At 38.2% G+C, this 26049-nt stretch overlaps 1 protein-coding gene across 2 annotated transcripts in view; it reads right to left on the bottom strand.

Moving 5' to 3' along the window:
- DLGAP1 (DLG associated protein 1) overlaps positions 1-26049 on the bottom strand; it is a 104845-nt gene that overhangs the window by 41522 nt on the left and 37274 nt on the right. The window contains exons 3-4 of one of the 2 annotated variants that reach the window (XM_007429225.3): positions 24004-24181; positions 18494-18738 (exon numbers count right to left, since the gene is read on the bottom strand). In XM_007429225.3, the coding sequence (XP_007429287.3) occupies positions 18494-18738; positions 24004-24181 (423 nt within the window). The remainder of the gene's footprint in view (positions 1-18493; positions 18739-24003; positions 24182-26049) is intronic. The other variant, XM_007429226.3, reaches the window with a different exon arrangement.

Genomic DNA, 26049 nt, shown 5'->3' with positions numbered 1-26049 from the left:
GGGAATTGAAGTCCACACATCTTAAAGTGGCCAAATTTGAAAAACACTGATTTAGAGACTAAATGTAGACCTAAGTTACCTCAGAGCCATGAAAAACAGATCAGAAACATGTCTAAAAGCTCAAAATTGCTTCACAGGTAATCAAATTTGTTTCACTTTAGCAATCCAGGAAGTAGTGTCATGTCAGCTGGTGCATGTATAAAGAATAAAATGGGGAATCCTTCAAACTGGTGGCATTGAGCTTCAAGAGGATGTAGTAATCCAGCATTTAAGCAGAGGTTTGGAAAGGTGGTTCTTAAAGACCTCTCCAAAGATTTTGCACAAATGTACTGTACTTGCTGATATGTGTTAGAATGGAAAGAATTTGATTTAGTACCTTTGACAATGAATCGCAGAATGGATCAGAATGAAAATATTAATAATATAATCTGGTGGAATGAGAGAAAATTTCAAGGCAGTTCTTAGCTACTTGATAACATCAGGTTGATCTGACCAGGCTTCAAGAAACTGTACATCTAAAACGATATGTGTACATATACACATGCATGTAAAATACATGTCTTGAATCCAAGATACGATGAAGTTATATGACCAGTGATCTGGATTTGTCTCCTCTTCTATTTCTACATTTGGTAGAAACTATATTCGCTCTGAATAATCTGTGGTGAAGACTATAGTTTTTCTAATGACAAAATCAAGCACAATATAATTCTGTTCTTTGATCTTCAAAGCTCTTCTGCTAAATTCTTCAAAAGATCAATATCTCCCTCTAGTGTTTAACTACAATTATAACTTCATTATTTACAGGCCTTGAAAATACTGATATCTGGATACCATTCCACTCATTAATCCAGAAACCAGGTCAATTTATTTAAATCCAAAAGCAGTCATAATATTATTAAAACACCAATTGACAAAATCAGTAAAAACTTAAGTTACATTTAACAGCCTAGAAGAGAATTGGGATTCCTAAATAGGGCTACTATATCCAGTCTACAAGACTCTGGCCAACCATTATATGGCACCTAATGGTTTAAATATTCTGTACCTCTTTGCTGCCATTTAGAGCTTGTCCAGGCTTTTGCAGCTCAGATATGGTAACCTTCATCATAAACCTCTGATGGCAAGATTAAGCCAATGGCATATTAAGAATTGACTACTACTAGAATTGTCCTCTAATTCAATTTTAAAAATGCTCTAAAAAAACAGCATAAAACTAGAGAAAGAAAATTGTTGTTGTTCAGTCGTTAAGTCATGTCCGACTCTTTGTGATCCCATGAACCATATCGCGCCAGGCCTTCCTGTCCTTCACTGCCTCCCTGAGTTTGCTCAGTTTGATGCTCATTTGATGCTATCTAACCATCTCATCCTCTGCCATCCCCTTCTCCTTTTGCCTTCAATCTTTCCCAGCATCAGGGTCTTTTCCAAAGAGTCCTCTCTTCACATTAGGTGGCCAAAGTATCTGAGCTTGAGCTTCAGTATCAATCCTTCCAATGAGCAGTCAGGGTTGATTTCCTTTAGGATTGACTGGTTTGACACACTTAATTTCCTGATACCGAAAATATGTTTTTCCCAAGACATGAAAACCATTCTAATAAAATTGCATAAACATTCAGGAGGCACATTTTGATTCAGTTAAAAATATTAAGAAAAGATATAGATTCTGAAACTAGTTTGATGAAGGCTTTTTTGGTAAGGGTCGAAGGTTTTGCTCTTAGATCAAAAATAATTGGTCCAATTTGATCAGTTTTGTCATTTGTATATAGAATCAACTTAGCAGTAATTCTTTAATTGCTGAAAAGCCTCAGAGTTGTATTAGTAATATGTTTTTAATCAATTACTGTGCATGCTTCATTTATGCAGGTCATATATGTACTTGGATAGGCAAATAGGTGCACCTTTGCCTATTCAACTGGCTTGCCCAGGGGACTGATGGACCCCATTGAGTTCCAGAGGGAGTTTGGAGTTTTTCCAGAGGACCTGTCAGGCAATTTGGCCAAGGCCTTGGCTGCAGCCTGGAATAGGCATGTGATGGAGGCCATGGACCAGATTGCTCTATGTGGCCTCTCTCTGTGTGCTGATCTCAGGGTGCTCCTTGGTTTTCTGAAGAGCTCTGAGAGATGAAATGCCAGAAGTGATGTCTAGAGCACTGTTGGAGAAAGACAAAGAGCGTATCTGACAGAACACGAGTAAAACCCCATATTTGGGCATACATTGTGGTGATAAGGGAGGTGAAACATCACTATTTCTCCACCCCACCCTTATTTCATCTGCTGATAGCTGCCAGCAGCCTGTTTAAGGTGGCCCACTCCTTATGGGGGGGAGTGGGCTTGGGCTATAAGATCACCTCCAGGGCCATGGTGAGGAATATTCATGCCATCTGGCAGCTTAGATTCGCTCGGGGTCAGACTGTGACTGGGTAGGTCCTAATGAGTTGCCCAGGGAACAGTCTTGTGATATTATCTGGATTGAGTTTGATTCTGTTACACTTGAGGAAGTGGACAGGGTCCTTTTGTCTGTTAGTCCAACCACCTGTTTGTTAGATCCTGGTCCCTTCCTGAGTTATTAAAGCAGCCCGGAAGGTGACCATGGGATGGGCTCATGCAGTGGTTTTGACCTCTTTAAGAGAAGGTTTGTCCCACCAGCCTTGAAGGAAGTGGTGGTACACCCCCCCTCAAGAGGCCATCGCTGGACCCTTCCCTGTTGGAGAATTATTGGCCAGCTTCCAATCTTCCCTTTCTGGTGAAAGTTGTGGAAAAGGTGGCTGGATGACAGCTACAGAGGATCTTGGAGGAAGAAGATTATCTGGACCCATTTCAATCTGGCTTCAGGCCAGGGTACAGTACCAAGACAGCATTGATTGCACTTGCTGATGATCTTTGGCAGAGCTGGGATGGGAGTGGTACATCCATCCTAGGGCTCCTTGATCTCTCAGCAGCTTTTGATACTGTTGACCACAGTATCCTTCTGGACTGGCTGCAGGGGTTAGGAGTGGGAGGCACTGTGCTGCAGTGGTTCAACTCCTTCCTCAGCAGTTGGTTCCAGTTGTGTTGACAGTGAGGGAGAGATCGCATCTGTGGCCCTCGTGTGGGGTGCCTCAGGGCTCAATGCTTTCCCCTCTCCTGTTCAACATCTACATGAAATCACTGGATAAGGTCATCTGCCAGTTTGGGTTGCAGTATCATTAATATGCTGATGATGCCCAACTTTACATCTCTACCCCAAGCGGCACAGGTGAAGCTGTCAATGTATTGACTCAAAGTGTGGAGGCTGTTCAGGTCTGGATGGGGCAGAACAGACTTTGTCTCAATCCTAACAAAACTGAGTGGCTGTGGCTGTTTGGACCCCATGGGTCAGGGATGTCACCATCTTTGGTCTTGGATGGGGCTACACTTTCCCAGTCAAGACTGGTGCACAACTTGGGGGTCCTTCTGGACTTGCAGGTACTGCTCAAAAAGCAGCTCTGGCCAGGAGATGGGCCTTTGCACAGGTTCATCTTGTTTGTCAGTTGTGGCCTTTCCTTGATCAGGAGGCCCTTCAGACAGTCACTCATGCCCTGGTCACCTCCCAATTAGTTTATTGCAATGTGCTGTACATGGAGCTGCCTTGAAGACCACCCGGAAGCTATAGCTGGTTCAAAATGCAGTGGCGTGAGCAGTATTGGGTGCATCTTGGCGTGTCCATGTGTCACTATTGCTATTTGAGCTACATTGGTTGCCAGTTGGCTTCTGAGTGCAGTTCAAGGTGCTGGTTATTACCTATAAAGCTTTGTATGGCATAGGGCCTGGATATCTGAGAGACCACTTGTCTTCAACTGTTTCTGCCTGACCAGTACGTTCTAGCAGAGTGGGTGCACTCCGGGCACCCTCCCTTAAACAAAGCCATCTTGTGGGCTCTAGGAAGCATGCCTTCTCTGTTGCAGCTCCCACCGTCTAGAACAGCATCCCTCCAGAGATAAGGGTGGCGCCCTCTCTCCTGGGTATTCGGAAAGGTTTGAAAACCTGGCTTTGCTCCCAGGCCTGGGGTTGATGTTTATTATTTGTTCAACAGTCCCTGTTTTGTTTTGCTGTTTTTGCTGTCTATTGGATTATTTTAGTCTGGGCTGTCTGTTTGATTCAATGTTTTTAGCTGTTTTTATGTTTTCCCTAGTTTTGTACGCCGCCCAGAGTCTGCTGGAGTTGGGTGGCCAATAAATTTAAAATAACAACAACAACAATAATGATATATCTGCCTACTTCTTCCTTGGGAAGAACTTGATAGGTGGACAAAAATGCCAAACCCAGTGTAAACATCTGGCTGACTGTGTGACCAACCATAATACTTCTATACAATCAGGACTTAATCTGTGGCAATGTTCTAGGTTTTAGGCTCATAGTTGTATTTTGGAACAGATAAAATGGCTTCTGAGATGATACAGATTAAATTTCCCTCATCATGGAATAACTACATAGAATTCTCATATGAAAATGATTAGGAGTACATGCTTCTAAACTGCAGGGATTTCTGTTTAATCTTAATCCTTGACAGTTGGGCTGCTATTTATAGATATTCGATATTGTCATTTTTTTCCTTTCCATCTGGGCTTAGTGTGCATGTTCAAGATGCTTGGTCTCTAAAACTCAAGTATACCCCATCACAGCCCATAAATATGAAATAGATTCAGTAATACTGAGTCTAAAAGCTCAGGCAAACAGCATAAAAAAGCAAGAATGGCAGTCAGATGGAACTTGTAACTACTTCAAAATTTGGATCCAAGGTTCCAAGGCAGATTGGGAGTTGTTAAATTCAAACTACATTTCTTCTCAACTGGGAGAATCATGTAAATTGATGAAGGTTGTAGAGAGTAATAAAGATGACCTTGCTGGAAATATGCAAGAACTGTTACCTAGACAAAGGGGACTGAAACATTTTTTAAGCTACCAGAAAGATGATAATATTGAGAAGTAGCTCAGGCAGACACCTCCCTGATTTACTGGCATATAAGAAGGGGTAGGAGGGGGTGGGGTGGTGAGTTACAGAACAATCAGACTTGCAAGATTCTGTTATTATACCCAATCTCAATAACAGTAGTTCTAGTGTTCATGTGGAGTTGATTTCCTGGTCTGGTTTACCTAGTGGGGTTGAGAGGGTGATGTGAAGGCCTCTGCTAGGATCCGAACAGCCACTGTCAGTTATACTGGGCCAGATGGAAATGCTAAATAATACTAAGTTTGACTCAGAATAAGGTACCTTCTAGCATGCTATTATCTCTATTTATTTATATTTTATTATTCGGAATGTACCGTAAATGCAAGTAATCACAAAGAAAAAGAAAAAAAGAAAAAATGTAGAAGAAAAAGGAGACAAACAAAAATCATTATGGTAGTCCTCATTTAATAATGCTTACTGGAACCAGAAACTCCATCAATTAAGCAATGTGGCTGTAAGTCAAAAAACCACGTGACTGCACTGCTTACTGACGGCAGTTCTGGCAATCCCAGTTGCCATTATTAAATGAGAACCACAGGTCGCTAAGCAAGGATCTCACATGATCATGACTTCTGACTTCCTGCCAGCTTCTCCACTGACTTTGCTTGCAGGAAGCCGGCAGGGAAGGTTGCAAATTGCAATCACATGACTGCAGGACACTGCAGTGTTGTAAGTACGAGGTCTAGTCATAACTGCCACTCGTTCAGTGCCATTATAAGTTCTAATGATCACTGAATGAGTGGCTGTTAAATGAGGACCAACTGTATTGAGAAACTATTTGGTTACAAATTATCCTCTTGCTTCCCATTGTGCCCCAACTTACATATTTTTAAGCATTAGGAATTGGTCTGATTTCTATTTAAGTTCTTTCATCTATTTTTTTCCTCAGAAACTTTAAGGATCTAAATTTACCTTGTTGCATAATATGTGATGTATGAGGGTGCCATTCTTGCTTAAATTTACTTCTGTTGTTAAAATATACTGTTAATTTTACCATTGCTACATATTCTCCAAGCTTAGTTTCCCAGTCTGTTATCGTCAATAAATGTCTCTTTTCCATTGTTGTGCCACATTTATCGTTTACTCTTTAACTTGTATCTTAATAAATTATGATATTTCTTGTTTATGTCTTCTGGAACCATTCCTAGTAGATATATTTGACACTTTAGTTCAAATTTTTCTTTAACTTTTTTGTATAATATTGTGTATTTCTTTCCAGTACTTTTGTGTGGCTTTTTAAACATAACCATCACATAAGAATACATGTTCATATGTCATAAGACATATGCATGTTTCTTTCAGAGTACACAATGACTCCTCAATTAAGGTTGTGCACCCCTATACAGTGATACCTATTGACACTGGAAAGTTGCAGGGATATTGAGTATTGCCAGGTGAAAAAAGGAGAATTTACTACTTTTCAGCCTAACCCTGGGATCCTTAATGATGTGCCTATGGGCACCGCTGGGCCCAAAAATATCTCTCTTGGGACCTTCCTGGTTCTCTAGTTCACTCAATTTAATTAAAGATTATTTTAATCAAAAATATTTAAATAGGAAACAAATAGCCTCAAATATAATTTAGTTTGTTAAAATGTCTCAATACCCTAAACAGACCCCAACATTATTTTTTAAAAATAAAAATGCTGAGTGCATTTGGAGAAGGAGGTAAAACTATACAATAGAATAAGCAGACTAAGAATTATGAGTTGTGTATATATTTATTATTATAAACAAATTATTGTTTTTGAACTGAAAGTTCCAGGACATTTTATAAAGAGAAAACATTTTTCAAGGTTCAATGGCTTACTGGGAACCCACCGGCAAACAACAAGGAATGTGGGGCAAACTTCACAATGAATCTGAATATGCAGGGCAGGAAGAAAGAAAGCCACCGAGACACCAGATCAGTCTTGTGCTCTACCCAAGAAAATGGGATTATTGTTATCACAGTGGCAATCAGTGCAGGCTTTCCAGTGCACTTAAATGTCTTGAGTTTATAGACCTACTTAACTGCTCACAGTTTTGAAACAATTTAAGTAATAGTGTTCACTTTGGAAGAATAATCTCAAGTATCTTTACTTCAGTGCCAGATCTATTTATATTAGCATAAGAGGTTTGTTCCTTTCAATTCATCAGCAGTGTTTTCGCATTTCTTATAAAAAGGGTCTTTTCATGGACTTCAAGACTGTCAAAACATTTTTTAATAGTACAAGAGTATTTTATTCCAAAGATTCCTCTGAAGCAGGATGGGTAAATCTGCCTTCTTTTCTATTTTTGCCTAAGCAAAAGATTGTACCATCCTATTTCTACATTAGTTTAGGATTGTTTTTAAAAAGCCTATGCCAAAATTTAAATGCATTATATATTCACTTTTGGGGTACTTTCCCACAATATTTGCAAGCAATTCTCCTGAAATTTCATTTTAAAATAATTATCTGTTTAAAAATTGGATTTCCTGCCAGGTATGCTTTTCATACACTTAAAAAAAAAAAAAAAAATCAGAGAACAGCATTATAACATTTGGAGAAGAGCAAAGCTGGAAGGATAACTATGTTCCATTTTGCAGATTAGCAGCCCTGGATTAACTTTATAGAAAATAAGCAAGTGTTTAGGGCACCAAGGGAAGAGAGGCACCACAGAGGTTTTTTTTACCCAAACTATTATGCCCTTTGCTTTTTCACTGCCACACCCATCTTTAGTTTTCAATATTTTTGTTGTATTTGCACTTTTTCCCTTATGTCAATTTTATTACAAAAATGCATTGAGGTGTTGAAAATTAGCATTTTTTTTATTGTTCTACAGGTAGTCCTCGAGTTACGATGGCTGAGTGATGTGGTTGTAAACCGTGATGTCACGTGACTGCCTTGCTTAGCGATGGCAATCCCTGCAGTCCCCATTGCTGTCGTTAAACAAGGATCATGGGTTGTTAAACAAACACCTCCTCGCAACTTCCTGCCGGCTTCCAACAGCCAAAGTCAGTGGGAAGCTGGCAGCAAGCTGCAAGTCCCAGGCAGCTTGCAAGCAGGCTGGGAGGCAGGTAAGTGGCCAGGAGAGGGGGCAAGGGGGTACATGGGTGGCCAGAGAGGCGTGGCACGAGTGCAGTGTGGCTCAGGGAGGGTGTGGAGTGGCACCCTCCTCATTCACCTGAGCAACTTGCGACCTTTCCTGCCAGCTTCTCCATTGACTTTGCTTGTGGGAAGCTGGCTCTGAAAGTCACAAATGGCAATCATGTGACTGTGGGATGCTATGACTGTGTGCTGGTTGCCAAGCACCCAAAACATGATGATATGACTGCGGGGATGCTTTGACAACCGCAACTTCAAGGACTTGCATCATTGTAACTTTGAATGGTCACTGAACGATTGGTCAGTAAGTGAGGACTACCTGTACATTGCTCCAATTTGCTTCATGTTAGAAGCTATTCTTTATTTTTAACTAGTATATGCTAATACTGCACTTCAGTTTCCGTACTGAGTTGAGAAGAATAGAGATGACTTGTGAGGAGGGTACTTTCTCTGGGCTTTGGAAAAAAGATGTGAGAGAACCATTTTACCAGCTCTGCATGCAGCTACAAAGTGGTACTATTTTCGCTCCAAGAGGCTGAGATATCAGAATAATCTGGTCTGGTTTATATCAGATAACTACAGTATCTCTGCCTTATCTAATAGTTAAAGGAAGTCATCTTTTAATTACGCCGCGTGTACTTTGTAATGCTTTTCATAACACTTTGATGTTCTTCTCTGGCTTTGACTAAAATCTAGAGGTGAATTAAAATCCTCTCTCAACCCTCCTGAGTTTGATGACTCATTCATTCATTCATTCATTCATTCATTCATTCATTCATTCATTCATTCATTCATTCATTCATTTATTGCTGTTCTGATAGTTATAGAAGGATAAGAAGGTGGCTTTTCAGTCTCTCTCTCTTTTTTTCCTTTTCTCTGATGAATGTCTCTTTGCTACGGCAGCATGTCAGAGCTACAGACAGGTGGGACTATCACATTTACTCGTGTTCTGCATGTGGTTTTAGTTGCATACCAGATATTAGGACTTAAGGACTGCTAGGTAATTTTAGAGACAGATCTTAATGATCTTATTAAGTCTTGATAGTCGTCAGGGGTTGAGACTCCTTTCTGATTATCTTTTATTACTCAGAAATACATGCCATTTTATTTTTAAAATACATTTAAAAGAAAAATAATAACATTATCATCTACCACTAACTATATATTAAAAAACAACAACAAGAAAAGATGCTGTGGTGGGTGGTATCAGCTCCCAATGCTCCAACAGGCCTTGTTGTTGATACCCCGATCAGTCTGAGATGGTCATTTTCTTCTTCCTGTAGTTCATGAATACTGAGCAACAAAGGTAATGGGGAATGAAGAAACTTGAAGAAACATAACGGTAGATGGATATGTATGACATGAAATGAGTGAGGTTTCAGTTAAATTGAGCTATTGTTTTGTATTTTTAAAAAAATAGCCCAGTTTTTCTGAACCCAGTTTGGAATTTGTAAAATACAGGCTCTATCTACACACACACAGGACTCCTACTTTCATAAGTTACTGTGCTGAATCAAAAAATGATCATGGACAATTTCCGGAATGAATTTTGGTTTTGTAATCCCAACAAATCTGGATGGCATCAGGCAGTACAGTATAAACTTCAGGAATATGAATCAGAGATCATATACTGTATAGTTATCATGAGACAGAGGTTTTATGTGCTGTCTCTTTTCTTAATTTGGTACTGATGAATATTACACATTGTATGCTTCAATCTTGAGACTCATCGCCTGATAATTTTGAGAAAAATCAAAAAGGTTACAAGCAGAGGTATCCACAGAATCTGATCTTTTGGTTGGAATGACAAAACAGGTATCAAAATGCAAGTTCCGCCCAATACATACAGATGTATGATGCCATGACACATATAGAAAAAAGGCAGAGTTGCACTGCAGTACTGTGACACCCATTTCATCATTTGCCCCCTCCTGGAGATGTCCATGGTCACAAGATTAGAGTTCAGCTATTAGCTCTGTGGAAGGATACTCTATAATTAAAAATGATCCTATGTAATTTAGCCAGTGTATATAAGGGAAGAACAAAGAGCTCAGAGATTTTAATAGAGACATAAAGCTATATTAAAACTGTGATCTTGAAGCGTTGCTGACAAAGAAACAAATGAAAGCTTAAGATTAATGGAAACAATTGATATGTTTATGAAAAAGATATCAAAAGGCCTATACAAGGTCTGTTCCTTTTAACTATTCCCTACTCGTCCTAACTCCTTCTCATCGTCTTAGCCAAAATGTGGGATGTCCTTTGTCTTTGTAACACCAGGTGCACGAAAACTGGATTCCAAGCCTGAACTGTTGATAATTAAGGAGAGTCAACATATTCTCTACCAGAGCATGGTTTACAAAAGATAAGACACATTTTTAAAAAGTCAACCAAAATGTAAAATTCCGTTCCCTGAAAAAGAGGAAGATCATCACAGAATGACAAAAAGCAGCAACTGCAGCTTCTTGCCTTTGGATAAATAGGATGATGCCTTTTCTAACCCATTCAAATACAAAGAGTGTTTAATTAATTTCAGAAGAACTTGGTTTCATATTTCTTTAGGAAGACAGGATATAAATAGGGCAACAAAAGTTACAGTGGCATATGGGGGTGGTAAAAAATTATACGTTTGAATGGCTGAGTTTAACAGAATGCACTTTTATTTTACCCTCAAATGACAAAGCCTACTGCAATTAACACTATATACAGCAGATCTGAAGATAAGGTTAAGTTATACACAAATCAGGGGAACTGTTGATCAACCTTTAGTTAATACTAATAGATTTTTATTCTACGTTCGCTCTAAAAAGTTCACCACGTTTGTTTTTTCGGATTCTCATTTAATACATAGCAATCCAATTTTATGAAGTCTGCTTCATAATCATCCATAAACATGACATATTAGTGAATCTCCTTTCCTGACTTGCATGACCAGGAAACAGTCTACAGAGTTCATTTTAGGTTTAGTATGTCATTTGCAAAGTACTTCTGGCATTACTAATTAGAAAGTATTCCTATAAACAAATATTAAGCCACAGGGATGCGCTGTGGTTAGTGGCACTTAGAATTATTCTACAAATCATATGGTTAGCTTAAGACAAATTGAGATTACTGTTTCCTCGTTGTGCATCTTAGGTGGATGGGCTAGAGAGTGTGAATGACTATATTTGCCAATAAATCATGCTTATAGCCTATCATGTCATTCTAATGCATCTAGGCTCACCCAGGGAGTTTTATGTTAGAGTGGGAAAACTGAATCTGACTCTTCCTAATAATAATCTATTCCTCTAACTACTACATCAACTGCTACATCATTTTGTTCAGTCTGCTCAGCAAGGGGTGCTTCTGATCTCTCCTCCTCAAGAGATAATGGAGATGGTAGTTCCAAAGTAGACTTTGTTGATGGCACTTCCCTCTCTGGAAATTGGCAAGGACCAGGTTTTCTGCAGTGAGTTTGGGCCTGGAGATCCTTGTACCATGGGGTCCTCTTAATGTTTATTCTAATTTAACTGTTTAAGGTTAATTTACATAATGATAATTTTTGGGGTGGAAATTCATTGTTTTATCTTGTTACTTAACAAGAGTTGGGATATGCAGTCAGGATACAAATCCTGTAAAATATATAATCAAATCAAATCAAATCAAATCTATATCTTAGAATACAGGAAATTGATTGAGTGATCTGTCTGAATGCCTGATGTTAGTTAAAGTCACAATGGTAGAAATAAGAGAAGCCTACTGGATCAGGCCAAGGCCTCAATTTTGTTTCTTACAGTGACCAACCAGATGCCCCTTAGGTGTTTACAAGTAGGAGGTGGAAAATATACTCCTACTATCATTGTTCCTCAACTGGTATTTATAGGCATGCTCTGCCTGACCCAAATATAATATAGAATCTTAAAATACATAGCCCTGGATAGACCTGCCATTCATGCATTCATTTAATCTTCTTTTAAAGAAATCCAAGTTATCACTAGAAGCTTAGCTGGAATGTCTATACAGGTAAGAAAAGGTACTACTAAGTCCAAGATTTACTAGCATAGTTAATGAGCAGTGTTAAGAATGAGCAGTATCAAAAAGTAACTTTCTTTCAGATAAGAGGATAAGAGACAAAGGAATTACAAGCACTAAAGAAATATATCAGCAGGGAGGCAAAAAGGGGTTTTGAAAAGTGGGATTTTGATATCTTTCATTTACAAACAAAAAACAATTTAAATAAAGAGTAACTGGAAACAAGTCATTTGGGTATTTTATTAAAAAATCATATTGAAATTGCTAAGCAGCTGACCCATTCTTTGCATCTGTCTTCACTGTTGAAAATATAGAACAAGTGCTTATATCAAAATCAATAATTTTGGGAAGAGGCACCACAAATTTAGGACAATAGCATAAATAAGAAATGAATTTCTATGATATGATTAGGTCTATTATTATTTCTATAATTATTATAGAATGATCCAACAAAAATTTGTAAAACATCCTTACAACTGACCTCTGTATTAGGAAACTGCTAAGAGGGTTTCAGCTTTAAGATATTCATTTTCCAATGGTTGTATCTATGTACTGCTAAAACCTTCGTGTCTATAACCATCAACTGAGTGAAAAGTGCACCATAGGGCAACAATTTTTGAACCAAGATACCTCAAATGGGCTAACTTATAGAATATGTTCAAAATCCAGGACCTATTACTTCTGTGGGATTGAAATTTGGGAAATGTGTGGTTGCTTCAGCACTATTGTGCTGCTACACTGCCATGGTCACATGATCGTCATGGGCATATCCCCAGCTTCTTTCCCTCCTCCCTCTGTCCCTTGCACCCAATCAGCTGATGGCAAGGCCCAATGGACGAGTGGTGATTGGTTGCTTTGGAAACAAGGCCAAAATTTTAAATATCTTAACAGCTGTGGGCATTGAGGGAAGGATGAGGGAGTGACTTGGATGCCTGCTGGTGAGGTAGGGTTGGCTGGGGGGTGCCGGTGGTCAGCGGGTGAGCCCTCTTCCTCCTTCAAGGGAGGGGGCCCTTGGGGATACACCAGAATGGGGAGTGGGGGTGCAGTTTCCCTCATGGTCTGCGGCTCCCTTTGTTTCATCTTCCCCCAGCAAAGTGGCAGGCAGTTCTGTGGGTCAGTTGAGGAGCAGGAGGAGGAGGCTTCATGGGGGCTCTCCTCAGGATTGAGGGGAGGGTAAATGACACAAGCCTATATTATATGTAGGAAGGAAGGAAGGCAGGCAGGCAGGCAGATTTCTGATGCTCCCTGCCAGCTTCCCACAAGCAAAGTCAATCAATGGGGAAGCCGGCAGCAAGTCATAAGTCACACTCTGACACTCCCAATACTTCTTTGTCCTTGGTCATTCTGTTTCTCTTTTTAGGTACAGAAATATCTTTGAAACGATGACCCAATGGTTGTCTAGTGGTATTATAATTATCCAGATGCTGCATAGTTTATAGGAAATTACAGGGCAGCTACATTTATAGGAAATTACAAGGCAGCTAACTCGATTCAGGCATATTGGTGGAAAGAACTGTTAAAAATACTTATCAAGCATATGGATATAGAAGGGCAAATCCTGCTAAAAAGAATCAATATAGCTTCCGTAAATGGTAGAGCCTGTCTTACTAAGCTGTTGGAGTTATTTGATTGTGCCAACAAGCATGTGTTAGCAGTGAAATAAAGCAGAGATTATTTATTTAGAGTTTCAATAATGCTTGTGGCAGTTGCAAAACTGTTTTTCTGTACTGAGATGGATGATTTCAGCATCAGACAAATATGCAAGTAAATGCTAAGAAAGTATGATGAAGGACAGATTTTAGGAATGTTTTAAAACTATAATATCTATTTCCAAATTGTTAATTAGTTTCAAATGCTGCTATGATACTGATTGATCATAAGCCATATTCTATGAAAAGACATTAATTCTGCATAAAACTAGCTTTAGGTTATTCTGAAGAGACAGACTGCTTGTATGACACTGTGTTATTTTTCTGCCTCTCTGTGCAATTTTTACACATTACTTAACTAGAACCAGGATTCTTGAACTGGGTGGTTCTTGATCTGAGCTGATTTATGACATATAAAATCCTTGCACATTCTTTAGCAATGGGGCAAAAAGTAATGTCAAAATCTGGTAATAATTACAAAAAAAATCAAAAGAAGAAAACCCATTCAAAAAAAAAAATCTAGTTATGGGATATTGAATGCCATTATATGAAATCAGAAATACACTTTTGTCTTGAATGCAGTGTTCAGCTTAGAGCACATGAAAAACAGAAGTCACAAAAATTAATTAAAATATATTATTGAAGCTGAAACTGATTATTTAATAGTAAGAATTATCTCAAAAAAAAAATCCCAAACCAACAACAAAAGAGAAAGAAAATTTGTTTCTGAAATTAGAAGTTAATTATGTTGATTCTAAGGACTTAGCTATACATTGTGTTTAGACAGTTTCAGCTCCCCTTTACTCATAATTAAATACAGGTAGTGCTTGGTTAACAATCGCAATTGGGACTGGAACTGCCAGTGCTAAGCAACATGGTTGTAAAGTGAGACATCATGTGACTGTACCACTTAGCAATAGCAGTTCTGGCAGTCCTGGTTGCCACTGTTAAATGAGGACTGTGTGGGTTGTTAAGCCAGGACTTCACACGACTGCAACTTCCAACTTCCTGCCGGCTTCCCCACTGACTTTCCTTGTGGGAAGCCAACACGGAAGGTCACAAATTGCAATCACGTGATCTCAGGACACTGCAACAGTTGGAAATCCAAGCCAGCTTCCAAGTGTCCAGATCATGAGAATGTGACTGTGGGGACACTGCAACAGCTAGAATTCCGAGGATTGGTCGTAAGTCCTCCTTGTTCAGCTCTGTCTCCAGTTCGAATGGTTGCTGAATGAATGGACATAAGCCAAGGCCTACCTGTATTCAAAAGTGAAATATGGATACAGATAAAGACCATGCCATCCCCCCTCCTCATATATACTCCCCTTTGATAAGGGTTTATAAAAGGAAAAAAGAAAAGAAAAGAAAGAAACCTTCCTCTCTTGGTACCAGCTAGGGGAAGGGATTATCAAGAGGGAAGCAGTTCTAAACCAGAACAATAGAACTGGTGGCTGCAGGTTGCCAGCTGCTCCCTAGAGTTTGGGTATGGCTGGCTGAAGGTTACCACCAAATTATAATTTCAGTGCAAAAGAGGGAGAAATAATTAAATACCTAGGATAATAATGTCAACTTTACTGAATTGTTTAATTTTAATTTCATTTCACTCTTATCCTGACTTTGGGATTGTGACATCCAGCATGCCAAAGGCCAAGAAAGTTGCAAGCCCATGGAACAGAGTATTATGTGGTAAAAGGCATTTTTACCTTTCCTGAGAATTCTACCTTAAGGATAAGGGGCGCTTTTATGTGTACAAAAGTAAGGAGTAGCTAATTCACTGATTGCTGTCCATTGTCCATATGTAAGAAAATTAGATATAAAAAAGGTAAGATATGCAATCAGGCTTGGAGAAATAGTTTAAGAAAGCAAAGCCAGCTGCCCTACTGACCTCCAGCAGTAAAAACAAATGCAGAATTCACAATATCCAGCAACTGTCTAGAAGCAGTAGGAATTACTATTGCCTAATCAAATCACCACTAGGAGAACTCAGAAAGAACCATGGGGCCTATCAGTGCTTATTTGAAGAGGTCCCTCTCACTTCAGTTCTTCAGCTTTTATCAAAACTACTGCTGCCATTCTTTGGTTTTGAATTTTTTTTTTACTACTTGCAAATTGCTATCATAGACGAGTATATTAAGCATGTAGACTATTTATAACGGCTACAATTATTCATTAAGGCTTTTGTATAAGGAAAAGGCTAAAACCAAAGAATTTTCATGGTTCAGTTCCACCTGTCTTTTCATGCAGTCCAAGACATGATTTGTTCCCTGGATTCATTATATAATTTCTTCAAACTAGACTTATTACAAGTGCTTTTGTTGCATTTTAGATTTAATGCCATTACATTATACTCACAATGGATAGTTTCTGAAATTTGCAAAACTGCCTCATTAATATCCTCATCATACAATAAATCTTAGTGTGGGGATATTCACTATCAAGATAACTTCTTCCAATATTTGTGTTATTTTGATAAGGGGAACACAAAACTTTCCTTATCTTGTTCTGCATGTAACCTGAGTGCATACAGATGGAGTTTCTGGTCAGTACATTCCCAGCACAATTACGTATTTTAATGATGCAGGTATTTCAGTTAGGTTTCGTAACCAAATACAGGTTGTTATGTCATTCATAAATTGTTAAGACTTATTGCTAAAACAAAACTCAGTTTATCTATTGTTTTAGTGAAGCCGATTTGCTAACGTAATTAATAAAATGAATTACATAAAAAGTACTACTGAAATAACAACAACAACAATAATAATAGAAACGAATCTGGAAAATTAGGGTATATACAAAATAATATCATTAAAAAAACATCTTCCTTGCTAATTTATCAAAAAAAAAAAAAAAAGAACCGACCAGCAACCAACCCACAACAAATCCAATGTTGAAAGACAACACATGCAACACACTGCTGCAGATCAGGTGGGATGATAATTATTTTAGCCAAGCCTGGAACATTCACAATTCCTGATATCTTGATATTCCAAATACGGGGGACATAGCCAAGAAGACCATATGTATCTTTAACACACATTTCTCCAGAAACATGCTGATGTCAGCTCAAAATACAACAATAATAGGAGTATTCTGTACTTTATAATTTTATAATAGGAATACCAGTTCAATTCCAGGCCATTCAAATTAATTTTATATTCATTTTTATTGTCAGATTAGAATGACATAATTTGTTTAATTTAATTTTAATTTGTGAAAATGTTATTTTATTGCATGTTCAGCCCATCAATCTAACTATTTTATAGCAGTTCTATTGTGCCATTGACCATAATGAAGAAAGTCAGTTTATCAAGACTGTAAGTTGGCTGTTTGGATGGACTCAACTTCCTACAGTTGTTCTGAATATATATATATATATATATATATATATATATATATATATAGTTAGTTAATTAGTTAGTTAGTTAGTTAGTTAGTTAGTTAGTTACCTAGTGTATGTTATTATTGTGCTTAAAAGCTAAGTCTTAGACCATATGATGGGATACAGTTTAATAAGGAAATAAGCAAATCTCTACCAAGGCCATATATTATTTGGGAAAGTTTAGGCTCTTTATTTCTTTCTCAGTCATGGTGATATTATCTTTATAGGATTAATTTATTTCAGAGGTGGGCAACTGAGACATGCATATTAAGTTCAAGTTCAAAGAGAAATGTTGGAAATGTGGTCTTACTAATACAGAAACACAAAAGTAGACTACCTGCATCTTGTATAGGAACAAACCTTTCAATTTAAAATTATAAGTGCAAAGAAAATGCTGTTGTGATATTGTCATTACCATGTTTACCATTACAAAAGCTGTCTTTATGTGTTCAGCAACTGTTCAAAATTACGACAGTGCTGAACAAGGGGAATTTATGACCAGTTCACAAAGTTGTAGCTGTTACAGCATCCCATGGTCAAGTGATCATGCTCTGGGAGCTCAGGCACCCAGTTTGCGATTATGATGTCTCAGTAAGCCATGGTTAGGTGATCACCATTTGTGACCTTCCCTGCCAGCTTCTCGCTAGCAAAGTCAGTGGGGAAGCTGGCAGGGAAGGTCACAAGTTGCTCTCATAAGTTGCTCCTGCCTCTTTTTCTCCCAAGCAGCCCCACTATGGAGTAGAACATCCCAGGGATCTCATACTCTGTAGCATCCATTTGCCTGCCTGCATTCCATAGGGCATACCCACCCACAGCACTCCCTGCCCACCCGTGTCTGTAGCACATACCTGCCCATAGCACCTGCCCCCCGTGACACTCACTGGCCCACCTGTGCTCCCCAGCACCTGTCTGCAGCCCTTGCTGGCCTGCCCGTGCTCCCCAGTGCCCACCTGAGGCACCCCCCAACCCCTGTGGCATCCCCCCACCCCTCACTTCTTGCCTGGGACTCTCACCTCTTACTACTTAACAACCTGCATGGTCCTGGGGTTATGACAGAACTGGGATTGTCGTCATTAAGCAATGTGGTCATATGACATCACACTTCATGACCTCATCCATTCGTGATGGCAATCCTGGTCCTAATTGCCATCATAACTCGCTGACTACCTATATTACTAATATAGGACTAATCTGAACATAAGCAACTACAGGGTGTTCTGACTATGCACAATTAGCAGCAGCAGTCAACAAAGGACAGAGAGACAATACCAGTTTTAAGGGACATCTAAGGAGAATGAAACAAGTGGCTATGCAGGCAATGAAGGATCATAGAATTCACAGGATCTAGAATTGAAAAGGCCATTTAGGTGATTACATTTAACACTGAAAAGTATGAGTGGAGAGCAATCCAATGATGACTTACCAGTGCTGCTTTGGATGGTCCTCACAGTGGTGGTTGTGCGAGGTGGAGATGAGGATCTCAAAGACAGACATTCATCATCTTGGGAACAGCCCTTTTCAATTGCTCTCACATAACTGTGGCTCCTCATGCGGAAACACCCAGGCATTGGCAGATCCAGGGCCTCTACTGCCTGAGACTCTAGTTCGCTGAATACAGACTCACAGACTGATTCAAACTGGCCATTTACTTCCATCTCACTCACCTGCAGGCAAAAAGCATGCAGTTTAATTATATCTAATTATAACTAATAGAAAGTGCAATTTGCAGTACCATGTAATACCACAAAGAAGAGGTAATAAAACTTTATTTTTCCATTGTAAAGAATCACAAAACAGGGCAGAAGTTATATAAAACATTTCCTCTTGGTTTTGTAAGTTTTTAAAATATATGAGCATATAAGAGGAATATTTTTATGTTCCATTACAAATAGAAATAGCTTTATTTTTCAGTTCTCTACAGCATGATGCAAACTGTCCATATTAATTACAAAGGTACCAAAGAAAGACATGAAACTTTAATTATGCCAAGTTTTTTAAGTCAAATGCTTGGAATTCATTTGATGCCAAAAAACCCACCTGGATTTTTTTAAAGCTTGTTATGTAAAGGGGCAGGAATCAATAAAATAAATGCAATGAAACTGTAAAACTGATATAGGGAATATATGATTAAAGAATAGTGAGTAGTTAGTAGACAAGAAAGTGACAAAATATTGTGGTTGAAGACAAATTACTAATGTGTTTGTTAAATGTAAGGCAAACATTTATGCCAATCACTCACACAAGTCTTCCACATTGGCTTATGACTATTGTCACAGGATGCATTATGCAATATATAGGTTTTTCTCATATTTTCCTATTCTTTGCAGTTTGGAAGGTCTTTATACATTTTAATGCTGAAAATGTACCCAGATTTTTCATTCCGTATAGACTTGGGTTTTGTTTTTTTAAAGCCAAAATTACAATTATAGGAAGGCAATGAACAATGGCAAGAGTAATGTCTAAGAGGCAATAAGATACTATGGCCAAGGTGAGACTGCTGTTGAAAACAATCACGGTACATCTATTTCTGCCTTTCCTCTCTGACATGTTATACACTTCACTACAAGCACGGCTAGTAGTCTCTGTAGGGATTCTGTACTGAAAAATTGCAAATGTTGGAAAGTCATTATTAATATAATATTTCCTATTTGTTGAAGAACATGCAGGAAAATTAGGTGCAGGGTGTCTGTTGCTGCTTACAAAGGTTTTCCTTAAATTCTAAATGATAAAATTCTGAACATGCTGCTAAGATCCTGCAGTGAATCTCTTAAACCCTGAGGTAAATTATATGTTGCAAGTTGCTACTAGTGACATAAAAGCCTATTAAACAATTGAGTTTCAAATCAAAAAGAAGACTGACATATCAGTTATATTCAAAGACAAAACAGAAGCCAACCATGTAATAACCTCTTATGTCACAGTATTCTGTTAACTTCACTATCCATCCTAAAAGCTCCACAGCTTTCCTTGTGGTTTAGTGAGGAAACTATTTTGTATGAATACAGAAGAATCCCTGGAGTTCTCTGTGTGTGGATAAGGTTCCTTAAATATGTCTTTCTTTTCAGCTGCTTTATGTCAGGATTTCAAGCTCCTGCCACCATTTCAATGGTGGGTGTACTGGTAGAATTAGGAATAAATTAATCATACTATTGCCAGCTTGCCTAGATACAGAAACAGTCTTCTTGATAAGATAGACATAAAATCACTGGAGAATAAAAATGTACACACAAATAATTTCCCCTTTGGTTTCTAAAGTAAGAATACTTCAAGTTATTTTTCTTCAGTGATAGGGAAGAAATAAATTGCTTTGTTTAAAAAGGAAGCAAATTAATACTACGACTAAAAATATATAAAATACTGCAAAATCCATCCACAGAATTACAAGAACTAGTAACTCTATGTGTAATGACTAAAAGATATGCTTTTCTTATATTGCAATAACTTGTTACAAGTACAATCCCACTGAACCTCATTTTTAAAAAGAATAATTAACAAATCCTTTAAAACATTCACTTTAAAACAAAACTCTCTCTCTCTCTCTCTCTCTCTCTCTCCCCCCCTCTCTCTCTCTCTCTCTCTCTCCCCCTCTCTCTTCCCCCCTCCGCTATATATATGTTTCACAGAAGCAAAATAACTAAAATATTTAAAACAGGATATATTCAACAAAAGTGATCAAATCAAGAACCTGTGAGCTGCCTTGAGTTGATAGGATATGGGCACCTGGTGTTGGCTTGCAATGTAATTTTTAAAGATCCTAGGTTGTACAGAACAGCATAAGCATGCTTGGTATAAAATTGGACTATAGTTGCATTTGTGGCATGCTGGCCAAAATGTACAAGAACCAACTGGTACTGTATATTACAAAAAATGATTATGATTGAATAATTGTTGAATAATGATTGAATAATGCCACAATGGGTAAAAAAGACCAATATCTATGGCCCTATCTGGTGACTACTATAGCATATGGAAGATTTCATTTTGGAATTTAAGAGAAGAAAATGATGAAGAATATGAATTGACAGAAGAGAAGGAAAAGCAACTACAATAGATAGATTGTACGTCTGTCACTAAGATAAAAAGAAAGGGGAAGTAAGAATACTTCTGTAATACATCTGAATGAAGGTAGTCTGATCTTGTGGAGTGAAGCTGATTAATACACACAAGGAAGTTAAGGTGAATGTTATGCTCCAGTGAATGGTGTTAATGGAAGAACCAAAGATGAAAAACTGAAAATTGTGCAATAATTTTGAATGAATAAGATCCATAGGGGGAAAAATATTCTGTTAAGTGACATAATTGGATGGCTGGAAACAAGACAAGAGGGAATAGAAAGAATAACTGAGGTATTTGAAGACTAAGAATGAATGAGAATGATGACCAAAAGTCTATTTCAAATGTAGTGTTTAAGAAAAACACTACCAGGATCAGTTCATGTATACACATGGCAAACAGATGAATGCAAATCTTAAAGTATGACTGATTTCATTGTTTATGATGAAAGTTTGAGACAATTAGTGAAGGATACAAAGCTGGACAAACCATTTTTTGGAGGTGTCAAGTGGATCTTGGAAAAAGTGGACTATGAAGAAAAAGAACAAAGCAAAAGAAAATAGAGTGAAAATAAAACCACAGAAAAGAAAGTATGACTCCCAGCAGAATGAATGGAAAGTGGATGTAAGGCAAAAGGATGTGGAAGATGCATGAAAAAGAGTGAAAAGAATTATGTTACATATAAGGCTGTGGAGTTATGCTAATAGGAAGTATGAAAAGTATGCTCCGAATACTGGACAAAACAAATCATATGGAATATGTGCATGGATCATTTGTTTCATCTGGACATGCCCAGTTGAAACAAGTGAAAATGGCTAAGTATAAGTGCATACTTCTTCCAACTGTTTTAAGAAATTGAGGATTGTTTATATCAGGTGAAATATAAAAGTAAGTTGACTGCAGTGAAAATAGGATATTTAAGAATTGTGTGTGGTAAAAGAAGAACAAATAGGATGAAGAATGAATGGTTACCAAATGGATACGGACTGAATACAAAAGTGAGTGACAGAATGAAAGAAGTATGTTCAGGTAGTTGGTCATATAGGAAATACGAATGACAATCAAATTGCAAGACATATATATGAAGGAAAAGATAATGGGTAGAGAGAAAGGGAAAGACCAAAACTGTTATGATTGGATGGAGTTTATGAGATCTTTACCAAGAAAGCAGTGACAAGAGTAAAGAGTAAAGAAAAGTCAATGACCAGTATGAAGTGGTCTATGGGTTGTTGGCTGCAAAGATGGCTTGCAAGAATAGAGACATATGGAGTGGTATATGAACGGTATTGGTATAAAGTAGATTTAGTTGTATTTCCTTTCTTTCCCTTACCTCATGTCTTTAACATCGTACTATTTCCTACTCCCTGCGTGTATTTGCATAATGGTGCTTGCCTCCAAAAGGAATAGTGTGACAGACAGACAGATTCACACACAAACACACATATATATACACACACACACACATATATACAGTATATATACACACATACACGCACATACACACACACACATATGAATTGTATAAATACCTCTAGAAAAAATGCAGATTGCATTCCTTTTTGCCACTGAATCCATATTAATGAATGCTGGTTCAGATTGAATAATTTGGAAGGGATTAGATTTAGATTAGATTTCTAATCAGCTAAAGACTGATTTGGGGATCTGCACTGCTTGCAGGGACATCCACAGGGGAATTAGTAGGGAGTAGATGACAAAAAAATTGTCATGCCATTGCACCACAAGCTCTGTCCCCTTTATATATGCAAATGTTATATACATTTATGAAAAATGTGGTATTTGCAGTGTGGCAGGGGACACTGCTTTGGTCATTTTCACAAAAGTTTAGAATCCTGCAGACACCTCACTTTTTGGTATACATGAGCCATCTATGTTTCTCTACCCAGGCAAGATCTGAAATAAATGGAACAAATATTTCATTTCCAAGGCACACTGACAGCATTGATCTGTACACCCAATGTTATGCTTTCATTCGTAGTCTGGTTTCATGTGCAGGTATACATGAAAAAAATTGTTAATTCAACAAATAATGTGTATAGTATATGAATGATTAAGGGCACATCACTGTGTGCAGATGTATTGTCTTATATTTCATGAATCAGTGGTGCCTAGCAATCATGTATCACAGGCTAGATAGGGGTTATAAATACCATTTTAAAAATCCCAAACTGGTCAGAAGTTAAGCAAATGAAGAGAGGAGCTGAAAACATTTTTTTCTCAGGGATACTACCTGGTTTATGGCAGGGGTACAAAATTTTTGCTTGAGGATTCTATGCAGCCCACCAGGACCTCTTTTTATATCTCCTAAAGTGGGTGAGGACCAAATATGTACCCTTTTTTTAATTGGGGAGGGGGTTAAAGGGACATAATGAGCAACTGAAACCTTGAATATATTTTAGGCACACATTCCAGCACTTAATATTCCCTCTCTGTCCCAACCCACATTTGAGGTAGACCCCTTGATGTGCCATACAAACCTGGTTCAGCCCTTAAGCTGATGGAAGTTGCTTGATGGTCACTCTGCCTTTATCACAATGTTTTCCCCAAGTATAGTGATTTATGTTTACTGACATATGAGAAAAATCAAAATTCCACACTCAGGAGGAATATTTTGGTATGGCCAGTCACCAATTTTATACAGTTCCATTCTGAGACTCTATATCCTCTATAATATTATTGAACGTTAGGAACTGGCATTTATACAGCTAAGGGATTTTTAATAATACAAGTTGCCATATATTTGTTTTATTACAGAACTGCCCATGCATCTTTTTCTTATGTGGATCCTATGTTTATCAGAGCTGGATAGTGTTTTCGTACTAACTTTATTTTCTGAATTGTACAAGCATGTCACTCACCTGACTAATAGTGCTCATCGCCCTCATGTAGCTCTCATTCCGGGAACGGAACTTAGGAGACGTAAGCAGAGCCGCAGGGTCCAAGCTATCCAAACTCCTGTTGATCGAAACTTCACTCACTGCCCTCAAGTAACTGTGGCTTCGGATTTGGAGCTTTGGAGAATGTTCGCTAGATATCCTTAAAGGGAAAAAGCAACAATAAGCACTGGACATCCTTAAAGGAAAAAAGCAACAACAGCTGTGCCATATCTACATTTCATCTATGATAATAAGGACAATACTTTGTATCACAACAAAACAACCACCAAAAAATTCACATACAAAAACCAACCCAGTGACCCATAGCCATCTATAAACTTAGAACTCAACCTCCAAGAAGGGGACTGTTTCTATTCATTTGTTCAAATAATCTTTCAAAGAATTAGATTTGCAATCCAGAGTCTTTCTCCAAAGCACAGAGTGAAAAAGCATATTTTACAGAGGAGACGTGGTGAAGATGGGGAAATTTTTACTTTACAGAAAATATTTAATCAACAATTACAGTTTTGGAGATAAAAGGTTTATGAAAAAAAAGTGGTGGATATGATCAATGGTAAGTAATAGTTTCTTCCTAGTATTAGAAGATGTTAGTTAGATCAGCACTCCAATCATTATCAAGTTGGGAGGCTACAGGAACTGATGGAATATCTACAGAAATATAGCAAGCACCTGAAGAAGAATCTGTAAAGATTCTAACCAAAGTATGCCAATAGATCTAGAGGTCAACAGACTGGAAGATGTCAATCTATGAACATATATACACATATACATACATACTGTACATTCATACATACATACATATAAAACTTAATACAGTCGGCAAACTATTGTACAATATCCTTAATTTCACATGCTAGAAAATAATGCTTAGGATCATCCAGTGCAGATTAAAGTCTTACATAGAAAGGAAGATGTTCAAGCTGGCATTGGAAAAGGCGACAGAACATGAGACATTATTGCTGATGCATTCTGAATAATTGAGAAAGCTAAAGAACATAAAAAAGAAGTTAATATGTGCTTCATTGATTATAGGAAGGTCTTTGATTGTGTTGATCATGTCAAGTTGTGGAATATGCTTAGAAAAATATGTATCCCAGAAAATCTCATTGTCCTTATGTGTAACCCATATACAGGACAGGAAGCGAACAGAACATGGCAAAATAGAATGGCTCCAGGTTGGCAAAGTAATGAGACTATACACTCTCCTCTTATTTATTCAAGCTACTGTATACGTTGAATATATTTTGAAGAAATTGGAAGAAGATTAGTGTAGTTTTAAAACTAGAGGAAGAAAGACCAGTAACTTGTGGCATTCTGATAGCTGACAATAAAAGTGGTTTTCAGACTCTACAAGTCAAGGAGAACAGTGAAAAAGGGATTAAGATTAAATATAAAGAAGACCAAAGTAATGACAACAGGTAGAACAATCAGTCTTAGAAATGACAGTGAAGATATTGAAGTGGTGGATAGACTCTGTCTTTTAGGATCAATTATCAACTGTAAATGAACCAGCAGTTAAGAAAAATGCTGCAGACTAGCACTTAGTAGAGTAGCAGTGAAGGTTTTGAAAAAGATATTTAGATGCCAGGATGTATCTATGGGGACGTGGTGGCGCAGCGGCTTAATGACGCTGAAAGTTGCCGGCCAGAAATGGCTGACGCTTCCGCGGTTCGAGTCCAGCCTTCGCGTTAGCAGGGTGAGCTCCTGTTTCCTCCCCAGTTCCTGTCAACCCAACAGTTCGAAAACTCACGTGAGTAGATAAATGGGTACTCTCACTCCGGTGGGAGGAAAAATGCTGGCAGCGCCTTGCAAAAAAGGAGTCGGGAGCAGTTGCCGGTAAAATGTGAAAACCGCGCTCGCCTGAAAAGGGTGCGAAGCAACGGAAACCCCGCCTCCTGTGCGTGGCAGCTGGGCTCTGCTCTAGGAAGGAGGCTCTGGCAAACCACTTCCGAAACACTTGCCTTGAAAACGGCAAGGACTCGTCCAAGCAGTCACTGCAGAGTCAGT

This window comes from Python bivittatus, unplaced genomic scaffold (genome assembly GCF_059951505.1).
Source record: "Python bivittatus isolate LINGU-HERP-01145 unplaced genomic scaffold, Pbiv_v1 ctg000840_np1212, whole genome shotgun sequence".
Lineage (NCBI taxonomy): Eukaryota > Metazoa > Chordata > Lepidosauria > Squamata > Pythonidae > Python > Python bivittatus.
The sequence above is the reverse complement of the archived record's forward strand: the minus strand, read 5'-3'. Positions and strand labels throughout refer to the sequence as shown.